Source organism: Coturnix japonica, chromosome 24 (assembly GCF_001577835.2).
Source record: "Coturnix japonica isolate 7356 chromosome 24, Coturnix japonica 2.1, whole genome shotgun sequence".
Lineage (NCBI taxonomy): Eukaryota > Metazoa > Chordata > Aves > Galliformes > Phasianidae > Coturnix > Coturnix japonica.
Window position 1 is genome coordinate 1,220,915 of NC_029539.1, and position 23,353 is coordinate 1,244,267.

The 23,353-nt window shown below is 46.3% G+C and overlaps 2 protein-coding genes and 1 long non-coding RNA gene across 19 annotated transcripts in view; 1 reads left to right on the top strand and 2 right to left on the bottom strand.

Moving 5' to 3' along the window:
- Nucleotides 1-1,201, bottom strand: part of APLP2 (amyloid beta precursor like protein 2) — a 33,338-nt gene extending 32,137 nt beyond the window's left edge. For all 5 annotated transcript variants that reach the window (XM_015883969.1, XM_015883968.1, XM_015883967.1 and 2 more), the window contains exon 1: nt 1,043-1,201. In XM_015883969.1, the coding sequence (XP_015739455.1) occupies nt 1,043-1,123 (81 nt within the window). In that variant the 5' untranslated portion in view covers nt 1,124-1,201. The remainder of the gene's footprint in view (nt 1-1,042) is intronic.
- Nucleotides 1,202-1,304: 103 nt separating this feature from the next.
- Nucleotides 1,305-23,353, top strand: part of PRDM10 (PR/SET domain 10) — a 41,286-nt gene continuing 19,237 nt past the window's right edge. For 4 of the 11 annotated variants that reach the window (XM_015883956.2, XM_015883962.2, XM_015883963.2 and 1 more), the window contains exons 1-5: nt 8,261-8,655; nt 11,646-12,806; nt 18,128-18,317; nt 19,957-20,121; nt 21,492-21,551. In XM_015883956.2, the coding sequence (XP_015739442.1) occupies nt 18,225-18,317; nt 19,957-20,121; nt 21,492-21,551 (318 nt within the window). In that variant the 5' untranslated portion in view covers nt 8,261-8,655; nt 11,646-12,806; nt 18,128-18,224. Of the gene's footprint in view, nt 1,539-8,260; nt 8,656-11,645; nt 12,807-15,160; nt 15,237-15,699; nt 15,902-18,127; nt 18,318-19,956; nt 20,122-21,491; nt 21,552-23,353 lie in introns of those variants that run through there. The other 7 variants (XM_015883964.2, XM_032449125.1, XM_015883957.2 and 4 more) reach the window with 6 other exon arrangements.
- Nucleotides 2,209-10,341, bottom strand: LOC107324181. 3 transcript variants are annotated; one of them, XR_004309598.1, is made up of 4 exons: nt 9,307-10,341; nt 8,690-8,814; nt 8,159-8,265; nt 2,209-3,879 (listed from the first exon to the last, which is right to left on the bottom strand). It is a non-coding gene; the product is annotated as an uncharacterized LOC107324181 (long non-coding RNA). The 3 variants fall into 3 exon arrangements; XR_004309597.1 differs by having other exon boundaries at nt 8,154-8,265; nt 9,225-10,341; XR_001559426.2 differs by having other exon boundaries at nt 9,225-10,339.

The following is a 23,353-nucleotide window of genomic DNA, read 5'->3' on the forward strand; positions in this document are numbered from 1 at the left end:
TAGATGAAGGAGGCTGTCACGCCTTCAGGATGCAGATGGTGCTGCAGGAATGGCAGAGCACATTGAGCGCCGTGTAGCTCTTGATCCATAGCTCAATAGCAAAGCAGGGCGAGCAGAGAGGCAGGATGGGATCCAGGTTAACCTTCTTCCATCAGGTCAGTACAGCTGCATTGATGGCACCATCCCAGTGCTGCCAAAGACCTCACGACAGGGGGGTGAATGCTGAGCTCTGCTTCTTCAGCCCTCAGAACACCATGAGGGCCATGTCTGCTCCCATAGGAGGATGTTGGCTGTTCATAACGTGAGTCCAGGCTTCCACAACGTGTGTTGGATGTGACAGACGAAGCGACCTACAGCTGGAGGAGCTTCTCAACAAGTGCACCAGCCACCACCCAACCTGCTGCCCCATGGGGACCCCGAGTGACCCCAGCAGAGCACCGGCCCACATCCTGCAGGCCAGCATCCTCAGCACCGGCCCCTCGTGTTAAAATGAGCCGCGTTACATGGATTTAACACAGCGATAAGGAGGAGATGGAGCACTGCGTGGCAAAGACACGGGGCTGGCGTCATATAACGCGTTATGAACGTCGCAGGGGCTCATGATCCTACAGCAGAGCGGTGACAGCTCCGGACCCAGCCCGGCCCAGCTGAACCTTCCTACAGCATCCACATACAGTCCGGCTCCATGCGCTGTTTTCCTCCCTTGGGTGTCAGCGGTTCAACCACACGGAACTACGATTTCAAGCGATAAAGCCGGAATTTCCCACCTCTCCTTATCTCTCTACGGCCCCATAGGTGAAAGCCGGCCCCACACGCACGCGAATTGCGGCAATTAAACCATTTTAACGCTCATCGGGCCGCATCCAGCACCGCTCCCAGGGCACAGGCAGCACATACAGAGCCGGGCTGGGAGATGGCGATGGATCCAACACGGCGGATCCGAACCGGGCCGGGGGAGGCTCGGATAACGCAGCCCACACCGCAAAGCGACGCAATGCCCAGCCCCAACGGCCAACCAGCTCGACTCTCCGCTCTCACCTACCTCGATGTATCCGGCCAATGTGATGGCAGGCCCGGCCAGCCCCAGCAGGAGCAACAGGGGAAAGCGCCGCGCAGTGCCCATTGCTGCCGCCACCGCCACCGCCGCCGCCCAAACGCGACTGCGGCCCCGCGCCCCCTGCGATGGGAGCCGCCTCGCCAAGCCCCGCCCCCCGGCCAATCACAGCGCGGTGGGGGCGGGACTAAGCTGAACGAGGGGGATTGGGTGAGAGTCACGCCCGCCTCGCCTCTCTCAACCAATGGGAGGGTGAGACGTCTTGGCGGGGTTCCCGCCCACCGGGGTTGCAAAATGGCGGCTGTGCTCTGTCACCACAGTACCACAGTCAGGCGGTCACTGTCACCTTATATACAGTACATGGATTTGCTATGAAAGTACACACAGACATAAAACACCTCAACTTCATAACCCTCAGTGCCCCCTATAAGCGCTGTTGGATGGAAAGGTTGAAGGGGATGTAGCAGAAGAGCTGTGGATGAAGGTAAGTCTGAGCAATAGATCAATAAACAGCCCCAGTTTGTATTAAATTAAATAATTGAGGATATTCAGAGTCAGGCTGGGCCCATCTTTAAATAAAAGGAAGCATTTCTTTCTCCCAAGGCCAAGGAGTAAAAAGCTGGTTACAAATCTTTGGGTAGAGGCTTTAATTCCTGGTTGGATTCATGCAGCGTTTAAAGCGCTATATAAATTAATATAACATCAATATTTAATATTTACATACTGCTGGGTGAATATTTAATATATTCATATTAATTCATATATTTTTAATATATTCACATTTGATATGAGTATATCCTGGTGCATTTTGAAGATGCCTTGTAGATTCAAGGCATGTGAAGGTTTGATGTTTTAGGGGTAGGGCAGGAGCTGAAGTAATTGGCTTCAGGTTTGAGTACCCCTAGAAATGAAGTCATAAATGTCTGAGCACAGAGGCATGCAAAGCATCAGGAGCAAACATAAGGTGAGTGGATTGACTTCTGTGTTCCATCATGGAGCCTTCACGGAGCAGGGGCACAAGGTGCTGGAGCATCAGTCTGCAGTAAGGGCTGAAAATTCCCTTCCAAAGCCCACCAGGGATCCACCACCTCCCACTGATCCACTTGGTACAATCCTGGATGAGTGATTGTGGAACTGCCTCTTTCTGCTCGGCATTAATGTGGAGGCAGTGTTTAATATATGCTCAGCAAGGCACAGGAAGGTTACATTAATGTCCATAAAACTCTTTAAGATTCCCAGGTGAAAGGTTCTATGAAAGTGCAAATAACTCACATACTTTATGTTGTCTAGAGCCTCTTTACTCGCTTTTAGTGCACTAGTTATAGCTTCTGGAGCTTTCCATACATCTGTACTGAGTTTTTGTACTGCATACAGTGGTCACAGCCCCATTTTGTCCATGGGTATATTTCAGATTAGAACTGACAGGTAGTTTTCTGTTGCCTGTGACAACAGTACCATAGAACTGCTGCAATTCTGCAGTGTTCCTTGCAATGCATTTCCCATTGCCAACCCTGTTAGGCAGGTGGCAGCTTCTATTTCCTTCCAAGAACCCCGAGATCATGCCAATACTAGAGAATGAGTTCACAGAAGTGAGAAAAAGCCTTTGAATATTTCCACCATTCTTTTAGACACAACAAATTAAAGCGTAAAATTGATCCAGGCCGTGAACAGTAATGTTATGCAGTTCTTAATTAAAAAAACCTGATGGAAGATTTAAGTGGCAGATCATATTGCTGGTACGAGCTGTGCATGACAGATATGTGTAACTCGGAGGTTGTGAGGGTAGAGCTGAGCCAACCCTGGTTTTAGGAGGCAAAATGCAAGCTGGATTTAGAAAGCAACCACAGCACAAGGGTGTGCTCAAATGGAAAGAGAACTCCTTATTAAGGCACAACTCACACTAATGAGTGCTTCAAGAAGAAAATACATTAATCCATCTGCGAGTCTGAGGTACAGTTAATTGCCACAACTCATCCTGGTCTGTAATGCATTTAGGACAAGTCCCCTATCTTCCAGCAGTAGTGTGAGAAGGGCACACACAGACAATGAGAGAGAAAGGGGATAACAGAAAAGACGGAGACCTTCTGGGCCTTGAAATATAGGAGCTTAAAGGATGCTGATTTCCACAGGAATACAGTGGAATCTAGAAGAATGAAAGGATGAAGAATAAATAGGAACAGATGCATTGCTAGAAGAGCCATACCTTAAAAACAGGAGAATAATTACAGCTGTGAGGAAAACTGTCTACTATTCAAGAAAGGAAATTCTCTCTAATACATAACCATGAGCCTACACTTAGATTTAGGAAACCAAATGCCAGAATAGAAGCCAGCTCAACCACTCTTTTAATCAACGTGGGTTCCCATCAGATGCAAACAGGGTGTTGTGCTGCTCAGCTTCTGTCTCACAAAATCCCACCACCAACCAGGGATATTTCCTGCAGTTTATGGCCCTTATGATGCTGAGATTCCTCCCATTGTCCTTGGACGTTTCTTTCCTCTCTCCTTGTCTTCTTGCCAGTTTCACTCAGACACTCATTTCAGCCCTGTGAAAGGCTCTTCATTTTACAGAGGTCTTTTATGAAAGATGGAAATTCAAACATGTTATAATTAGCTGCAGATCCGCATAAGTCACTATTATTGTGTCTTTGTGATCTGATTTTTTTCTTCCCCCCCACAAATGTGTGTCCAATATCGGAGCAGAATGATTAATGATATCACACATAATGGAAAGATGAAGCACTGATGCGGGAGGGTTGCTCAAGAGGAACAATTTTGACTTCTTTCCTCTCATAATTTATTTTCGTCCTGTACAGCAAAAGAAATCTGAAATGGAAAATAAAAATGTGAGCAAAATAAGAGAGATGTGATTCATGATTGAATTCTTCATTCAGTATTCATTGGTGGATTAAAAGCCAACTCATCTTAACAACTGGCACTGAACAACATGGAATATAAAAGCCTGGGGACTCTGTCCTGCTGAATAAAAGTGGCATCATCTGCAGCAGCTTTGAAGATAAGTGCAATTCAACAACAAAAAATCTACCCCTCCTTCTGCAATCAGGTCTGATTCAGCATGTTTCACCCAGCATCACGGAGTCCCCTGTGCTAACATGTTCTTCTGTGGCACTCTGAAGTCACCTTATTCCTCCCCCCATCCCTTGTTTGTACAGTTACTCAGTTTGCAAGCAGCAGGGTGTGTTAAGGAGCAACACCCGACACAAGGACACAAAACAAGGAATTCTGAGAGGCCTGGGAGATGTTTCACCTCTATCAAACATTTTGTGCCTGGTACAGCAAAGCTTTACTGCCTGCAACCTCTTCCCAACGGCACCATAATACTTTCAGTCCTTTTTTCCTCCTGTGCACATAACAAAGTGACTCCATTAGAACCCCCCCCCCCCCGACTTTAATTTGGTATCAGCACAGACGGCTGCAGTTTGCATCATTCTGTTTAAATAAATACTAAGCTACGTTTCCTGTTGCAATCATCATTACAGGCTTCACTGCTCCCAACTACTCAGTCATTCTTATGTCAACACAGGAATATTTACTTCAGTTCCTTGAAATGTGCAACCTGGAGACAAGGGAGCTGCACACAAGGGAGCACAAAAAAGACCCAGAAGTTCTGCCTTGCATTGCCTGTCACCAGAAGATGTTTTGGAAAGGAGCTGAAGGGTCTGGTGCTCATTTAAAGCCTTGTCTTCAACTGAGCTGCAGTGAAAAATCAGTGGGATTCTGGAATTCCCAGGCACGGGGATTCTTGTTTGCAGACCTTGCCCTACAATTGGAGCCAAATAGGTTCTTTTTAAATGGCCCAAATGGAGACAGTGCTCTCTACTACTAATTTATAGACTTATTTGAAATAGTGGCTTCGTACTCTGTACTTTTCTATAACATTTGAAGTGTTCAATTCTTCAGAGGACCCCAAGAAAATAATTAGCAGTACTTTCAAAGGCTTCAGATGCCTTCAGCCAGAAGCCAGGATAGCAGATCTCTTGGCAATAAGAAATAAAGAAATAGACGTATTTGAAGTCTGCTTCAGTTGGATAAAAACAGGGAGCACGACTCAGCTGAAGGAACTGGGGCATTTGTGCAGATGAATCCCAGTGTCTCCAAGGGAAGGAGTGGACCGCCTACAACTTCCACCTGCAAACCCATGGCCTGAGGGGCAGAGCAGCCCTACTTTGTTTCCTTCCTGAATCACATTTTCTTCGAAGATGAGTCAGCCCAAGAAATCTTTGTTGCAAAAAAAAAACCAAACCATGTTGCTTTTCCTGTAACTTTCCCTCTGTAGTTCCCCATCTTGCAAAAGGTGAACTCAGAGTTCTACTGTGATTTCCCCTCTTGCACTAGAAGACACATCAGCCTGTCATCTAGTTTGCAAAGGCTGAAGGCTTTCCTTTCCCCCAGTGATGGGGGTACAACCACAAGAGCAGCAGTTCACAGCTGAGCTTTGCACAGATCCCCCCATGGCCTGCATTACACAAAGCGATTCACCAGGCTTCTCCCAAGTGTTTCTGCCTTGTCTCAGTTCTTCAGTTGGCTCCTCAAGGCCTCCACCAGGATGGAGCTCATTGGTTAAGTTATATAAGGGGGAGCCTTAAATAGAGAGCTCTACTGAGGTTTGAGTTTTTGCTTTAGAGTGCAAATGGCTGGTAGTGAATTCCCCTTTGGGATTTAAGAGCTGAATTTAAAACGGAGAATGATGATACCAAAATCTCCTTCAGAAAGCATCGCAGGATGAGTAATGTCCCATTTGCTGTATGAATACAGGTTCCTCTGGTCAGCCAGACAGGTTCATTTGTCTGCATGTTAATAATTCCCCTCAAAGCTGTTCCTGACAAAGTTAGTCCTCGCCATACAGCCTGGTGCAGTCCCTGAGGAACACAACGGGACAAATTTCTCCATGTTCTCTATATCATAAAACTTCATGTATCAGCATATTTAAATATATCAGCAATCCATCTGGCCCTACAAACACCTCCCCTCCTTAAGAACTCTAACCAGACCTGGAAACTGGATGACCGACTTGTTTGCCAGCTCCTTCATCAGCCAGAAAGGCTCCAGATCTACCCAAGGAGGCATCTCCCAAGGGAGGATCTTAAATCAATATTTATTTACCAATTTCCTTCTTTCCCCAGTTTGCTTTCCAGGGGAAAAAATAAACATATGATTATGTCCTTACATCAATTTATGCTTCAGGATACACATATACATGTGTACATACAGACACACCCCTCCAACCTGACACAGACCCACGGGATGTGAAGTGCCGTAGCCTGCATTTAAAATCCAGGCTGATTTTACATCCCACTCCGTGCACAACCAGACCTTAAGTAACTAAACTGGCTGCCTTGTATTTGTTCTGTCTCCTGGAAATATACTTTTACATAACCCTTCAAAAGAATTCACTGCTATTCACACCAGCACAAACACACACCAGTTTTAATAAGCCTTACACCAGCACAGAGTGGAATTGTGTCATGACAGGAAACCCACAGATCACACCTAGAAGGGAACCTCAAACTTTCTGCTCTCTGTTCAGAAGGGCCAGACCCTGATTCCACCCCATGGGATCCCCAGCTTGAACCCACAGCCACGGCATAAGGGAGATCCCTGGGCAGGACCAGCAGCTCAGTGCCTACAGCAGCAAATAACACCAGTGTTACTTCAAGCTCTACCTACACAAGCAAAGTCAGGATATATCAGATATTCCCCTTCTTTCTTGCCCTTCTTTTGTTTCCCTGTTTCTCTGCACGCTGTCCAAGTTTCCCCAGCCTCCGTCCGTTCTTTTTTGTTACAGCCCGACTTCAATCAAACCCCAGATCTAAAAGCCCCCAAACAACCAACAAAGAATGTATTGCAGTGTGCTAAATTTGAGAAGCCGCAGTAAGGACTGTGGTATAATACTGTGATATCACTAACAAAGAACTATGACTGCATTGTGAAGGAGAACAGCATCTGGCACAGGGCAGGAAATCATTTACCAAGTAAGAACCCTAGAAGTACAGCGATGAGAAACAAGGATGAAATGAGTTTAAGGCGACAGATGTTGTGGTGTTCCTAAGAGGTTCTTGCAATGGAAAAACGTTTCTTTACATTCTAGGAAGGAAAAACACTGCACACGTTGAGCCTGGTTGGCCGCCTTTGACACAAACACACCAACAGCATCTCAACAATTGCACAATTCACTATTGAGAAGCTCATTGAGGAGGAGCCCTGCGTTCTCTATTTCCATTCTTCCATTCACTTCTATTACCTATTTATTTTACCGAGCAATATGTCAGCTGTTAAAGAAAGCCTGATAAAAGAATAGGGAAGGGGATAAATCCTCAATAGAGCTATAAAATACTGAATGGTCTTTCAGTCTTAATTACACCTTCAATGTGTTTTTGCACTTCAGCTGGAGAAAAGGGCTTCCAAGTGGAGGATGTGCAGTGCCTGAGAGGTTTCACCACCTTGGTTCCTGCAATGGACACTTGTGATTATGTGAACCTACACAACAGTAGGTTGTGGGAAAGCAAGAGCCTCAGCCTTAACTCTGCATGCAAACAGCCTCAGGGCTGGGAGCTTCTTTCCCTCCATCAGAATGGCTCCAAATTTGCTTTAAGAAATAGCCCTGTGCTGCTCTTACTATGCAGTCAGATTCACTAAGCAGGGAATTTCAAATCACTTTGCAAACAAGGGGTCAAGTTCTGGGTTCCTTTGATAAAACTTCCAGCACAGATCCATCCTGAGCTCTCACCACAGCTTGTTAGCTTTAAAAACAACCTCCTCAAGCAAATGGATTTTAGAGCACTGCAAAACATCAGTTCTAATCCGACAGCAAAACTCTTCATGCACATTTCCAGGGGGGCTCCTGCAAAATTCAAACAGAGCAAACCCAACACAACGCAGGACACATCAGCACTCTCAGCTGGATGCACAGCAAAATGTTTTATTGCAAACTGCAGCATCACGCTCGAGAGAGCAAATCCTGAATTTTTCCACTGTACGCAGGCTGAGGTTACAGGAGTTCAAAGCAACAGTTGAACAATCGTGTAATAACAGAGAAATGCTAAGTACTGTCAGAAGGGTTTGAAAGAATGAATGCTCACCTTACCATGTAAATGCATTGCTTTGAAGAAAATAACTCTGCCTGCTGTTTGCCCACACCTGGGGTATGGAACAGTTGTGTGCACGTGGGTAACATCACACAAGGAACATTTCCTACAATGGAAAACAACGGGGGGGGGAAAAATGGGCTTGAAATAATCAGGTTATGTTCTGCTCACTACGCTGAAAGATTTCTGGAGAGCAGATTAATACGTTATTGCTTTGCAGAGAGCAGGATCCCAGTTCCTCCTGCAATGCCATTTGTCTGAGGCACATTGTGGGACCTGCCAGCACTCCCAGCTCTGTGCTCCCCCCATGCAGCTCATTGCTGTGTATCTCCATCTGCACTGGGGCAGAGGCTGCAGCTCAAACGATACCATTTTTCTTTTGTCAGCTTCAGGAACAAGGCAGCGTTGAACTCTGACAAACCTTGGCACTTGTTACGTGTTTACCTCATTTGATTCCTACTGCTCCTCTAATACACTCGCATTCCAAGTCGCTCAGGTATGTGCCTGCAGTGTGGGTGGGATATACTTACCTTCCAAACACAGTTCAGCTTCAAACATTCCCTCCTTTATGCTAAGCAGCCACCAAAGCAAACATCTCTCTTCCCTTTACACCGGCTCTCCTCTTGAAGGACAGATCCCACTGCAAAGAGCTGCTCTGCAAAAACATTTTGAACGTAATCCAAAGTGACATCTAAATCAATACAGCCCCATGCTGCTGCAGGTGTCTGCTTGTGCAGATCTCTCTGCAGGGTCAGTTATTCAAACAGGACACTGCAGTCTCAAATACCAGCCAATACTGAAAAGGTTGTTTTTTCTTGTAGTGAGCAACAAAAATCCAGAGCCCTTTGGGAAAGCACCAGCAGTGGTTTCCTTCTCAGAGCTCTGATTGTTTGATCGCAGGGAGAAGAGGCTGGGGGAAAACTTGAAAAGCACAGTAAATAAAAAACCATAGCCTAAGGGTGTGGAATAAATAAACATGAGGAAAGCACTCAACAGCTTCAGAAAGCTTAAAGAGCCAATTCAAAACATAGCCACAAAGTTTTAATAAGAGGTGAAATGCTGTACCAGAAAGGTAGCCCATGCAACATAACAAGCAAAGCTACAGCAGAAACAAGCCCCCACCCACAGCACTAAACACAGCCCTTACCTGGGGGCCACTTATATATCCCAGCATCCTAACCCGCCCACAGGCCCAGGTGCTGTATATAAGGGGAGCCATGGCATCCCACTCCTCATTTATGTGGATCTTCTTGCTGGAACTTGGCTCTGGTTTGTGCTTGTTGGTTGGGGGTGGTGAGGGTTGTGCTGTGTTTAATCTTCATTATCTTTATCAGGCTCTGTTGTAGCCTGGGGGTTGTTCTGTTGCTGTACCTCTGACCTGCTTTGCGTTTTTTGACCTTGTTTGCTGCTCTGGATTCAATGTACAGTCAGCAGTTTGGCTTGCTTTGCTTTCTCTGGGTTCCTTAGGATGGGGCTGTGGTTATTGTGTGCCTCTATGAGCTCAGAGGTGCATCCATTTCCATAGGCACCAAACACCTCACAATGGGGGCTCTTCCCCTTAAAACTCTGTAGGACTTTCTGAAACTGCTTCAAAGAAAACTGTATAACTTAGAGACTTACTTTCTAATGCTCAGTTATAGCTTTCTACCATAGGGGCCAGTCAGACAAAGTAGAGAACATACTGTACAAGGGGAGATAAAAGGAATGTGCACAGCCTAACAAAAACAAATTATAGGAGAGGATATGACTGCTGTCTATAAATACATGAGGAGAGTAAACAGTAGAGGGGGGGAGAGAGAAAAAGAAGTCCCCTATCCAAGCTACATAAAAATCTTGGCGTAAGAACAAATAAGCAGAAATCAGCCTTGAAGAAGTTATCCTTATTTGTCCTCGGTGCCACTTTGTAGGCACCCAGCAGAGACGCTGCAAGAGCAAAAGTGACAGCTTCAGCTGGGAGGGAATCTGCTCAGGTGCTGCACTGTGATGCTTTGCAGTTGAGGACCCCTCTGCCTCCCACGCTGTTGGGAAGGATCTGATGGCCTCATTTCTGGCCATTTAAGGAAGAACAGCCACTTGTCTGATATTTCTGTCTCGATCCACATTGAAACCATCAGTGGGTTTTCCCCAGGCACAGCGCTTATTTTTGCTGGTCAATGAAAAGCCTTCATAAATAGCACGAGTCTCCAGATTATCCAACCTGGAAGCATTAAATACAACTTAACCTGTGCTGTCCATGTGGCTTCTTTTCATACCTGGAAGCAGCAGTGTTATCTCTGAGGGGTCTCCCCTTTCCCAGCAGAGGTGGCTCAGATTGTCTTTATCCCCTATGAAAACCAGCAGTCAGAAGGGCACAGATTAATAAGTCCAGGGCTGGGCAACGGGGAAATGTTCTGGAAAACTGAAGTCCTTTAAATCCTTTGTGGTTCTTTAAAGGCTCTGGTGTGATGCCTAGATATGGTATTAATTCTAAGAGAAAATATTTGGCTTTTATTTCTGTTCAGCTTCGCTTCTAGCAGACTCAGAAATATCAAAAAGCATCATTAATAGTTTTGAGTCATCCCAGCCTGCTTAATGGGGAGGAAAGGAAAATAGCCTTTGGTTACTTAGCAGTTGGCACAGGGCTACCTGCTGCCAATAGAACCAGATGTGGGCAGGGGGGACACGGGGAGCAGAGCACAACCCAAACCCCCCACCCCAATGCTTGTACCCCAGCATGGCTTTGTTTGGACTGTGTAGTGAAGTGGAAAGCTTCCATTTCCTAAGAGTTAGTGTACACTAAAATCTATTGTGGAGCATGTAAATTGTTTAGTAATCCATTTTTCTGCCTATGTTTATTAAGTGTTGGGGGGGATGAACGGCATTGCTGCGGGTGCGGATCAGATGAAGGCAGCCGAAGCGAATGCATGTGATGAAATGCTTTCTGTAATGGTACAAATTGAATTTACCTGTGAAGTCAAAGCAGAACGCAAAGTCATCACATTTCAGCTGCATTCTAATTCAGAAGGTTCTAACAAACGTTGCCTTCATCTTCGAGATGAGTGTTTTAAATCAGGGAGGTTCAGTGTGTACCGCAGTGCACAACCCAACTCTACACAGTTTAATTTGCAAATTGAGGGCTGACTTATCATGCATAGGTGTAGACAGGAGAGGTCAATGGGGCCATCAAGGCTTGGGCTGCTTACAAAGCTCATATGTATATAAGGCATTTTTCTTTGCCTTGTTTTAATCTCTGTGCCACTCAGAATGGGAGGGTGTCCCCCCAAACATCAAGTGATCCCAATAGAACCAGCAAGCAAGAGGTGTGGGCTGAAAAAAGCTTCAGGAAAGCTTTGGAGGATGTCTGAAATGAGATGGTTGCTGAGCATCCTTAGGGAGAAGTGAGTAACCTCCAGGTAGCAGGAGGTTAAAGCTTAATAGGGAAATGATTCGGACTACGAAGACTAGGAATAAATTGACCTAATATGAAGGTTTTTCTCACTCTGACAGCGTGAGGCCATTGGGAAAACAAAGCCCGTGCTGGAACATCAGGAAGAATGCATGAAATGTGGGCAATACAATGGGCATGACATCAGATTCCAGATATGGCAGATGATGAATCAGAGCCTTCCCTGCATCTGGCAGCTCCTTCCATCCAACTCAACTGCCCTCAATCAGCCTTTCTAAGCTAAGGGAGGAAAATACCCACAGGGAACCTTCAGACGGGGAAAGGGCAGCCCTGAATCCTCCTACACCCTTGTGTGCTCAATATGGGGTTGCATGGCAGGATGATACAATAGCACGGCTGTATGCAAGTCAGTGCTGAGATATTAGGGAGCTCCTCAGCATCCCAAATTAAATAGGACAGCTTGAAGGTGCTGGGTTTTTTTCTGCCGTAAAATGAGCATAGGAGGCTGTTGAGATACACAGGGAATAAAGCGGCTTTATTTGGTCTCATGTATTTCCTTGTGCTGTGTGTTATCCCAGCGTTTCTTGCTGCAGTGGATGAGGAGAATCAGTGATTCACCTTATGTACAACCCACCCTCCTGTGGTAGGGGGTCACTGCAATAAACTGAAGGGCAATGCACACAGATCATCTTAGGAACTCTCTGCTAAGCCACCAGCTCACTGAGCCCATGCTAATGGTAAATAGGGGCTAAGCAAAGCTGTGTTTAACACAGGTATCTATGGAAGAAGAGCTGCAACAGGAGCCTGGCATTAAACCCCACCGCCATGACCCGGCAGCTCCTCCCCGCCGCCAGGGGGCGCTCCGCCATTCCCCGCCCTCCCAGTAGGGGGCGCTGCTCGGGGCGGAGCGGAGCGGTAAGAAGAGCGCTCTGATTGGCGGAAAGGACCTCTGCAGGGATGAGAGCGGCGCGTTGATTGGTGGCGAGCATCCGGGAGGAGGGGGGGCTGGTGAAGGCCTGTGCAGCGGCCCCCCCCTTCCCGTGGGTATTTACTCATCTTGGCGGGAGGAGGCTTTTCAACCAATCAGCGCTCTCCTCCGCGCACTGTTACCAGGCAGATTATGATAATGAGGTCCGGGCGGCCGCCCCCCCCCTCCCGCTCTGCAGCTACCATTGTGAGGTGAGGGCAGGTGGGGGGGTTTGTGTCCGCAGCGGGGACGGAGGAGGAGACCGGGACTCCACAACAGCACGGGACCCCCCGAGGTAACGCGATGGGACGGTCCGGGAGGGCAGCGCGGAGCGGGGCCGCAGCGGGGCCGGGTTGGGGGTTTAGGGCCGCGTTGTTTTAGTCGCACCCAAGATGGCGCCCGGAGCTGGCGGCTGCTGAGCGCTGCTGGACGGGATAAACCGTTCGCTCCTGTTTATGGGGGGGGGGGGGAGAGATGTGCCACTCACACCCCCCCACACCCTGTGGGAGAGGTACGGTCCGCTCCCCGCCCCAGCCGGGATCCCCCACCCGGCCCGGCCGGAGGGAAACGGGCTGCCCCCAGCCCTGCCCCCCCCGCGGATGGTACAGTCCGGACCCCGGCACTTCACTACGGGCGGGGGGGGTTGTATGTGTGTGTGTGTGTGTGTGTGCAGCCATCTTGTTCCCCCCCAGCACTGTTTAAACCCCCGTTTAATGGACCTCTCGTTTCGCTCTGTCCATGCTTAGCCCTACTCGGACACAAGCAGCCGTTCCCAGCCTGCATTTCACCGGCAGCCCCTGCCCCTCTGCCCCCCCCCCCGTTGTCTCAGTGGTTGGGGCTCAATGAGCGCCGGGCAGGTTTTGGGGTGGGGGGCATTGAGGTGGCGGGAAGGGGCGCACCTGCACACACCTGATTGGCCGCGTGCCTCGCGCCCCCGTTTGCTATTGGCTCAGAGAGAGGAGGGGGCATTGTTCCCCACTGCTGGGATTGGCTGCGGTGGGGAGAGGAGAGGATATAAGGGGCGGGTGGGGAGGGGGTGCATGCAGTCGGGCCTGGGGGGCGAGTGGAGCTGTGTGCGGCTCCTTATGGGGCTCCTTATGGGGCTCCTTATGGGGCTCCTTATGGGGCTCCTTATGGGGCTCCTTATGGGGCTCCTTATGGGGCTCCTTATGGGGCCTACAATGGGGCCTACAATGGGGCCTACAATGGGGCCTACAATGGGGCCTACAATGGGGCCTACAATGGGGCCTACAATGGGGTTAATAGGAAGGGGCTGGGTAATGCTCACTGCCATGTTGGCTGGGCCCAGCCATGGGCAGAGGTGGCTCCTGCCATATTGGGTGTTGTAGAGGGCAGGAATAGCTTCTATATGTGGTCTCTGCTATCTGCCCCTGTTGTGTTGAGGTTGGGCTTTGTATTAGTGTTGGTGGTTCCCTCAGCCATATGAGTTTGTCCATGGGATGGCTGTTCCATGGGGCTTATTTCTTTATGGCACCTCTTGCTATTGAGGTTTGTAGTGTTGATATGCTGAGTCTGCTCTTGTGCTGGAGAAGTGTTAAATATTCAATTAAAATAATAAAAAGTATGTAATAAAATTAAAAAAAAACCTTGGTTCTTTGTTTTCTAGGCTCTAAAGAGGCAGCTAACCCCATTCTATATGATAAACCTCTTGTTGTGTCTGGGCTGCTCATTGGGGACCCTTAAAAGGAGCATTTCCAAAGCTTATAGACCAACTTTGCAGCTCTTTCCATAACTGACCGCTTGCTATTGACAATAAGTTGGTGTGAGGAGCTCTCATCACCTTTCTTTGCTATTAACCTGCATAGGAAATCCTTGGATGAGCTCTCTGTTGTTAATTTGCTTTGTAGTAAGCAGCCACTTTCAGTGTGTTTCTGACCACCTGCAGCTGCTGTCAGCTGCATAAACAGGATTGTAATTAATTTATAAGTGTGGCTCATTACAGAGGCTGACTTAATGCTGTGAGTTTGGTTTTGGCTTAAACATGAGCTGAGCTACATCTCTTTTTGTGTCAGTGTGCCATAGCAGCCTGATGTGTTGGGTAGGAACCTGCTTTAGTGTTTAGAAGGCCTGGTTCATTCTAGGTTTGTTCTCTTGCCCTTCCCACCCGCAGTCATTGTGCAGCAGAAGGTTTTGCCTTTTGAGCAGCGATTTAATGGAGAGGGAGGGAAGAAGCAGCAGGAAGATGAGCAATAACTGCAGCTTTAAGGTGGCTTTGGGAGGAGAGGAAAGTGGAGTGAAACAGGGTGGTTTGGTTTGGTTTTCAGTTAAAAAGATGCATTTGTAACAGTGTAGACACACTTTGATACAGATGCTTTCACTCTCCTTGTTACTCAGTTGTCTTCCCTGCTTTGTCCCTTTATCATTCTTCTCCCTCTGCAGTTTATAAGCCAAATCAATTAAGTAAATGAGGTCGCTACCTCAAGCAGCTGAAGCCTGAGAGTTGTGGTTTATGGCAGAGGATATCACAGGGAGCTGAGAACACAAAGCTTTTGAAAGAAGAAAATGACATGAACAATGTAATAGTGTGCTTAGAAAGGAGGAGGAGGAAGAAATCAGTTATGGGGTGACTAGGAAGAATGTGTGTATGAATATAAGCTTTAAACTTGTCTCTTTGCCTACTGAGAACAGGAAGGACAGACACTGAGGAGCACTTGGATATATGAGAACTAAGGCTGCGCAGAGAGGGAGCTGCATCTCCAAGTGGGTCTGTAGCCAAGTCTGTGTTGTTCTGCTGTAGGATGTAAATCTGCCTCGGGATTCACTTGCAATTCTAGATGTGTTTTGTGGAGTAAACAGGCTTAGAGCTGCACCATGCTGTTGTGGCATTGGTTTTAGAGCTTGGGTAATGCCCTTTCCTACATCACCCAATGCAGCAGCAGAGGACTTGCCTTGGAGATCTAAGAGGCCTCTTCCAGCTCGTTGTGCTGTGATGGATGTGGTGTAAAGATGCAGCTAGATCAATTCATTCTGTGCTATTTGAGTAAAGAGTGAGTTTGTGTTTGGCTGAGTTGTTCTATTTATTATATGGCTAAATAAATTGAAGCCATTTTTCCTTTTGTGGAAATAAATAATCCCCGTTGTCCCAGCCCTGTGCATGATTTCTATTTCTAACCCACCAGTACAGCATAAATATTGTGGCTATATATTACCTGGTTATTAACATGCAGACAAAGCACGAGAGCTGAGTTCCTTGAAACAATGTGTGCTGCTGATGAATGAGGATGCAGAGGAACAGACAGCAGCCGTGACTCAATAGTCAATGAGGTTGGAACCCCAGCGTGCTTCCCTGCCCTTCCTGCTGCAATGAAAGCATCTCCTTGCCAAGGAACCTCAGGAAATGCACCAACTCTGCCTTCCAGGCAAGCTGGGGTAATTAACTTAAGTGTGGGATATAGCTTTTGCAGACACATGTGATGTTCCTTTTGAGTGTCGTAAATCACTTTCTTATTAAAAGCTGGAGGAAGACCCATGGTCATAAAACCCCCTTTTGTAGCGATGGTGCTGTCCTTGCATATGGCCAGCAGTGAGAAAGAGTGGTCAGTGAGCTCAGTACTTAAAGAATTAAGCTAATAGCCCCCGCTGTTATTGCTGCAGGGATCTTCAGTCTATATGCAAGCCTCTATTACACTAGGGAGTAAATCACATTAGCTTTTTTTATGTGCCATTATTGCAAAGTGGCTTCTTGTCTGAGATGCTGCAGTGGCTTTATGACTCCCTGAGAAGGGAAGCAGATTTCTCCCTTTGCCCAGCTTTAATGTTCCCCCCATCCTTGTCATCTCAGAGAAGGGACAGGGATGGATGTTTGGCAGCAGAGGCAGGCAGTGTTTTCCTCAGCACTCGCCCTTTGGGAGGTGGATGTCTGCTGCTGAGGACAGCCAAGCTAATGAGGACGTTGGTGTTGGATGGTCAATGAGGTGCTTTGCCCCGAGCAGAGCTTGTCCAGAGCTGAATAAGGCAAATGGGGAGAGCTGCTGATTTAATGATACAGCTTCAGATGCTGCCGGAATGGGAGAGAGGGGTCAGAGTGTGCTGGGGAGGTCAGAAGGAGTTCTCAAGTGAAGTTTCCTCTTGGGCAGGTTGCTGGTTTAGCTGCACTTACCCTATGAAACAGGCTCTTGTTAACTAATGGCAGTCAGAAACGGGCTGATTAGGATGAACAGAGCTAAACAAAGGTGACAGGAAGGCATTTGGCTTGGTGTGAAATTGTTTAGGCTGTTACTGCCATAAACACAGCCACCAACAGGGCAGAACCCAATGAAATGAGGCACGGAGTTCAGTGAGAGTGGAAGGATTAGATAGGAGGAAATCGGGATTAATCCTCAATAACGCAGTGAGAAGCCTTGAGATAACAGGATGAAAGGTACCGTGTAAGGATGGGTGATATTTCCTACTAGATCAGAGCTGTAATAAATAAACAGTATTTTTATGTGTTTCATCACTCTGAAATCACAGCTGGGTGTTCTCAGTCCATTGCTGCCCTTCTGTTCTCCCACACTAACCAAAGCACAGCACGCAGGTCCATCTATTTCTCCTTCCTTCAGTCAGTGCTGTTGATTTCCACCTTCTGGCTGAGGCCGGTGGTTCAGTCATCACTCGGGTCTGCAGAGCTTATTCATTTGTGGTGAAGTCAGCAGAAGGCAGAAAGTGAATGCTTTTTTTTTCCCCCCCTTATCTTTTTTTAGTTTGACGATGATGAGCCAACTGCTGGCATTTGTGGGACTAAATTATGACTCAAAGAATTTGCATTTAAAATGCAAATGAATGAAAGCATCGGCAAGGAGCCTTCTGCTTTTCTTCATGGTGTACAGACAGGGTGCTGGCGTTGGATCAGTCCAGGGAGGCTCTGAGCATAAAGCAAAGTTAATTGGAGTAGGTGAAAAATGAAACGGGCTCAGCCCCACGTTAATTCCAAGGCCTGTGGATTTAGTGTGACATTAGAGACGAAGAATTGGGAAGGTGCTGAACCTCTGACTGAACCGATCACCAAAGCCATAAATTCCCCTTCTGAGGTTCCCGGTGGCAGATTGAGAGGCCTCAGTAAAATTACAAGGGGTGAATAAAACGGAGCCTGAGAGCAGTTTGTCAGGATCTTTGGACTTGAATCAATTAGAGTTTGCGTTTCATTACTCTCTTTCTAAAAGCTGCCTTTGCCACATTACCTGAATGCCAACTGGGTCTGCCCTTCTGTGAGGAGGAAGCTGTTTGTAAGTATGAGGCCAGCTGGGAAACCAGCAATGCATCTCCAAATGTGTCCTTTCTTGTTAGGAGCTTAAGGTTGATTTTAGGCATACTTCATTGATTTCTGGCCCTGTATGTGCCAGCGGGACCACATGCAGGATGTTCTGCATGGTTGTGGCTGAGGACGGACATACAGGAGGAATTCAGTACCCTTCAATGGGATGGGTGACCTCTTTCCAGGTCCTATTAAGGAGAAAATAATTAGGCAACATGCTTGAGAATGGGAGATGAGAGTGTCCACGTATATTCTGGCAGTATGTTCCTGTGGTGCAGTGGCTGATAACAGCTTCCCTTCCATCACAACAAAAACAGACTGTTACATGTGTGTTTTAATATCTCCATCTCCTTTCCTTCTAGCCATGTTACTGAAGATCCCGTTGCCTTCTGGAAGTAGAAGCACAGTGAAGAGATGAATCTATTCAGCCAGACATTCCTCCAATAGTTATTTCCCATCATGGAGCACCACAGCAGGGAGGAGATGGACTCGAAAGAAGAAAGTCCTCAAGTGTGGCCTGACTCTGCTGAGCAGGACCAGAATGCTGCTCAGGTGACTATAGTGCCTTGGATTCTGTTTCTCCTGGATTAGGCTCAGTATAGTGGATTTGCAAGCAAATGTTCCCATTGAACTGCTTTTTGGTTTTGTTTTTCTCTTTGAAACTGTTATGAAACTCAGTTTGTATTGGAGAGGAAATAGAATCATGCTTGTAGTGATTCCAGGAAGTGAGCTGTGCTGACTGCAGCACTGAGCACACAAGCATTTGGAATATACAAAATGAAACTGATCAGTAGCCATATGCATTCACCATCCAAAAATGAATACATACCATTGTGGGAAAGTGAAAAGATATTCAGATTAATGAATATTAAGAAAATATGTGCTCTGTGGCAGCCTGTTCTGTTGGCACCAATTGAATCAGCTGAACTGGGGGTGGACCTTTTAGGAAGGTAATACAATTTCTTCCATCCAGACATCTGGGTAGTGGGGGAGAGAGAAATGTCACTGACTGATGTAGTCAGATCCTGCTGCATGCAGCTGGTCCCTCCATCTCTGAGACAGTGCAGCTGAGAAGTATTAGAACACTGATTTATTTCTTTGACTCTGTTATGAAGAGGGTGCTGCGTGTCATTTGAACCACAAGGCGAGGAAATTGGGCTTTCCTGCTGACTTCCAGCTTTGACATTTGCAAAGAAAAGCAGCTTTCAGTAACCTGTGTTCTCTGCAATGGGATGACTGAGCTGCTGTTTGCACGTGGTGGTTAAAAGGTTTGATCAGTGTTTGCAGGGCGCTCTCCAAGCGTGAAACACTGCATGCCTTTTTACTGTAGTGTTTGCATAAGGATTTATTGTATGGAATCAGTGCTTAGCATCCCCTGAGGAGTCCCAGGTGTCATCTGAAACAAACTAAAAGGTGAAAGGAAGTAAATAAAACTTGCAAATGTGGCCTTATTTTATGTGGAAACACGGGGTGGTGGGTGTGGATACCAAAGCTGGGCTTCCTGCTAACTGTCCTATTTTTTCCTGTACACTGAAAATGGGTTTTCAGTGTATTACAAGTGTCAACAGATAAGTATGTTCTTATTAGCACTGGACTTATTAATTCTGGCTTGTTTAAGGTAATGTTCAATCAAAGTGATTAAATTCTGCTGCCAGTTTATCAAACAGAAAGATTTCTTGCAACTATGAAACTAGCTGAAATAATGATCATAAATCCAAAAAGAAAGGTAGAAAATAAAGGGAATCAGTGTATGTAGTAGAAATGTTGAGTCACAGCCTGAAGCAGTGATGGAGCACCTGGTGGGAAGGCAGGGCCAGCCCAGGGCAGCTCAGGTGCATGTAATGTACTGAGTGATGGAAGGGCTGGAGCCAGGATCCGCCCCTTCCCAGCCCTCATTTAAGGGTTGGCAATGGAGGTGTTTGAATGCATCCTCTATAGCAGCAAGGTCTTGAGTTGAAATGCAGGGGGTAAAATCTGGAACCAATGGTAGTTCATTCAGATTTTTATGCTGCTAGCATAATCTAGATGAGTTTATAAATATATATAATGCACTGAGGTTTCTATTGTTTTCCCAACACCTGGTTAGATATTTGGGGCATAAGGTGGTGGATGCTTCTGCGATTGATGCCTTTTGTGTTGTTTCCATAGGGGTATTTCAGCTATTTCAGTATAGGATCTGTTCATCTTCCAGGTGCACTTCGTTCCGGAAGCAGGGACGGTGGCACAGATTGTGTACAGTGAGGAGCAGGAGCGTCCCTCCCAGCAGGTTGTGTACACAGCAGATGGCACCTCGTACACCTCCGTGGACACCTCGGAGCACACGCTGGTTTACATCCATCCCGTGGAAGCTACGCAGGCACGTGTGGTTCTGAGCACCCCCCTCCCCTTATGGCATCTAGGAAATGAAACAGGCTTGTCTGAGATGAAAGCCAGCTGCCAGTGAGTGGTATGACTGGGAAATAGCAGGCAGTTACTCCTAACACTTTTATGTGCCCGTTGCTGAGCAGGGACTTCACGCTGTTGGTTTCGGTCTGATGTGCAAATGTGGTAATCAAAGGATGTTGAGGCTATGAATTATGAAACGCTTGTTATTTCACTAAAGGTGGACAGGGTGGTAATTAAATCAAAAGTGGTTTTGAAACGCCTGATATTCTCTCCAGAAATTCTGCCTCTGCCTGTATTTGGTAAAAGCTGAGAGATCTGTGTCTCCTGGAAGAGTCCTTGTTTGCACAGTGCTGTTTTAATTATTAATTGTAACAATAAGAGCCTTTTTGCAGAAGATCTCAGTGAATTTGGTCTAATTTTGTAATCTCTCTTCACAGAAGTTGATTGCCTCACTTGTTTCTCTTCATAATTATATGAAATATCAAAGCTTTTTTTTCCCCTCTGACAGCGCATGTTTATATGGAGTTAATACAGCATGCATCTGTACCTCTGCATGGATAGACTTTAACAAAACACAAATAGACATGCTTCATCAAAGTGCTTTGTGCTTTTGGACAGAATAGACCAGTATTGCTGCAAGGTGCCTGTACATGACATTGCCAGCAGCACTGGCAGAGCTTTCTGCGGCACAATCTTGTCTCTTATGCTGTTTTCAGCAATATAAAGAGCAGTTCCTATGTGGTGGGGTGTTCTGAGAGGATAAGATAGCAGGAGGGGGCATCTCCCAGGAAGTTAATGAGTGATTCTGGAACTCTCTGAATATGACCACTTTGTCTAAATTAAAAAACCTCACTGTAGTAATAGGACGTCATGCAAAAAGCACCAAGGGAATTCTTATCATATCGTGCTTCACTTTGCTGGAGCCAGACTGCTACATGCTCGGGTATTTCAGATGCTGGCCAAGCAGGCAGGCAGGCTGCTCTCAGTGCTTAGTGTTCCTCTGAGTTTTGCTCTTCTGATGTAGCAGCTCTCCCAGCAGGGCTGTTCTTTCAGGCTACCATATGAATATTGGCATTGCTACATCTTGTATTAAATGAAAACAGACATCCTCACCCCTACCAAATTCATGTGTAGGATGCACTGATATCCACATGCTTTCTTTTGAAGAGCTCTCTTTTGAACTTGGAGGAAGATAACTGAATCTGCTGTGTTAATAGGCATGTTAAAAGCTAGCAAGGCAGTTATTCTTATGGGGATCACATTTTGGTGGCAGTGATACTTGTGTGCGTGGGAGCAATCAGCCCTAAGGCCAGTTTGATAAACCTTTTTCACTTTGTCTAGACTCTGTTTACAGATCCGTCCCAAGTGGCTTATGTCCAGCAGGATGCCACCACGCAGCAGGTAAGAAAGAGCCAGTTTTCTTTGGGCTTGGAATTATAAGGAACATTAGAGACAGAATATAAGGAGCTTACTCCGAGTTTGTGAGATGGCAATCTTTGGTCATTTACCATCTTCCCATTGATGGTGAGCAAAAAGCAGGTGTTAGTGAGAGACTGTGATCTTGGCTCTTTTATGCATCAGTGTCAATAAAAAGATAAGTATGAATTTAGTTTAATACGTGTTCAACAACAATACAAATGTACTGCCTCAGGTATCTGGTATTGCTTGAAGTCAGTCAGCAGGCTGATACATCTGACTTTATTTTAATGTCATTCTGGAATGACTGAGTTAGAAGTTGTCCCCATATGGACTCTGATCAAAATACCTAGAAGTCCCTGAAAGCTTCCAAGGGGAGAAGGTTGGTTTTGATTCAGGTTCTCAGTCTAGCAGAAGCTTACCATGAAAACAAAGGATGGAACCTGAAGGAAATCAGTTGTTACTCACTTATCTTTGTGGGATTTCCCAGGTCTGACATGCTTGTCTATAGGAAGTGATCTGGGAATAGAAATGCCCCTGTAATGGCATGTGTGAATGTGCGTGTTAGATCTGAATCGTCACCATATTGCTAATGCTATCATTAGAATGTGTTGGAAGTCTTAGGGCACACTAACCAAAAAAATGCTGTTTGATGATCTTAAAGCTTCTTCAGCAAGCTTTCCCAGTAAATATATGATGAAATTGGAAGGATGAAATACTTACCTGCAGTGCAGGTGACTCTGACAGTGGGCTGTGAGCTGTATGTTATGTACCCAAGGGCATCAGAAGTTCCTGTCTGCGTGTGTTCAGAGTGCCCTCCTTTCTGACTGACAGCAGCCCCAGCAGAACAATCTCATTAAGGCAGTTATTACCTTTGCAGGTGCCTTTACATCAGCATTTCATGTAGGGCATCCCTGAACAACAAAGGCACCTTTGTCTTTGAAAAGTTTCACTTAAACTATATACGTATCTTTTCAATTTCCTTTTAAAATACTACCCATATTCTTTGCATTGTCTGGGATTTAGATGGAAATGGAAGTTAGAGATGTGCTTGAGGTATGATTAGCAGTGAGAGGTGCTACTATGTGGTACAAATAGACATGAGGCTGGTAGAGCTGGGGCTGTGCTGCTGAACAAGGATGCTTTTCTGTTGCCCCTTGGCATCCAACGTGGCAGCAGCACACAGTCCAGCTGTGATCATAGAGGTTTCCAATTTGCCTTCATGCACTTCCCTGAAGTCTTTTTATTCTATATTTTCTCTTCCTGTAGGTTTATAAGTAGTCTCCTAAATTGCTTTCAGTGCATCTTTAAGCTAGATTTGAAGTTTTAAAGCTATCTGCTTATATTATGAATTTTCCTGCATGTTCCTTTACTTCACTCTTCTCAGTTCTATCTGATATTTATTGTGCACTCAGCAGTGGGGCAGAGGCTTTAATTTTAGCATCAAAGCTGTTTAACAGTCAGAGACACGAACTTGTAGCCACATAATGTCAGCTGTGGAGAAGGATGAAGAGTCATGCAGTGTGCTGGCACGAGTGGCTGCATAGATAAGCAGAGCAGCAAAGACAGGAGAGGTGATTCTTAAGAGTTCAGTTCTGCTTTATCACAGAATGAATGGGGGCACTATGTGATAATGTGTTAATTTGCCTGTTACTACACGAAGATATGGTATAAAATTGAACAGAAAATGGATGGTGTGGCCAAATAATGTAATAAAATTGTTGTTGGAGTTCTCTCACTTTTGAGTGCTTGAGCCTCCAACAAGGTCAGTACACCTCTTTGTGTTA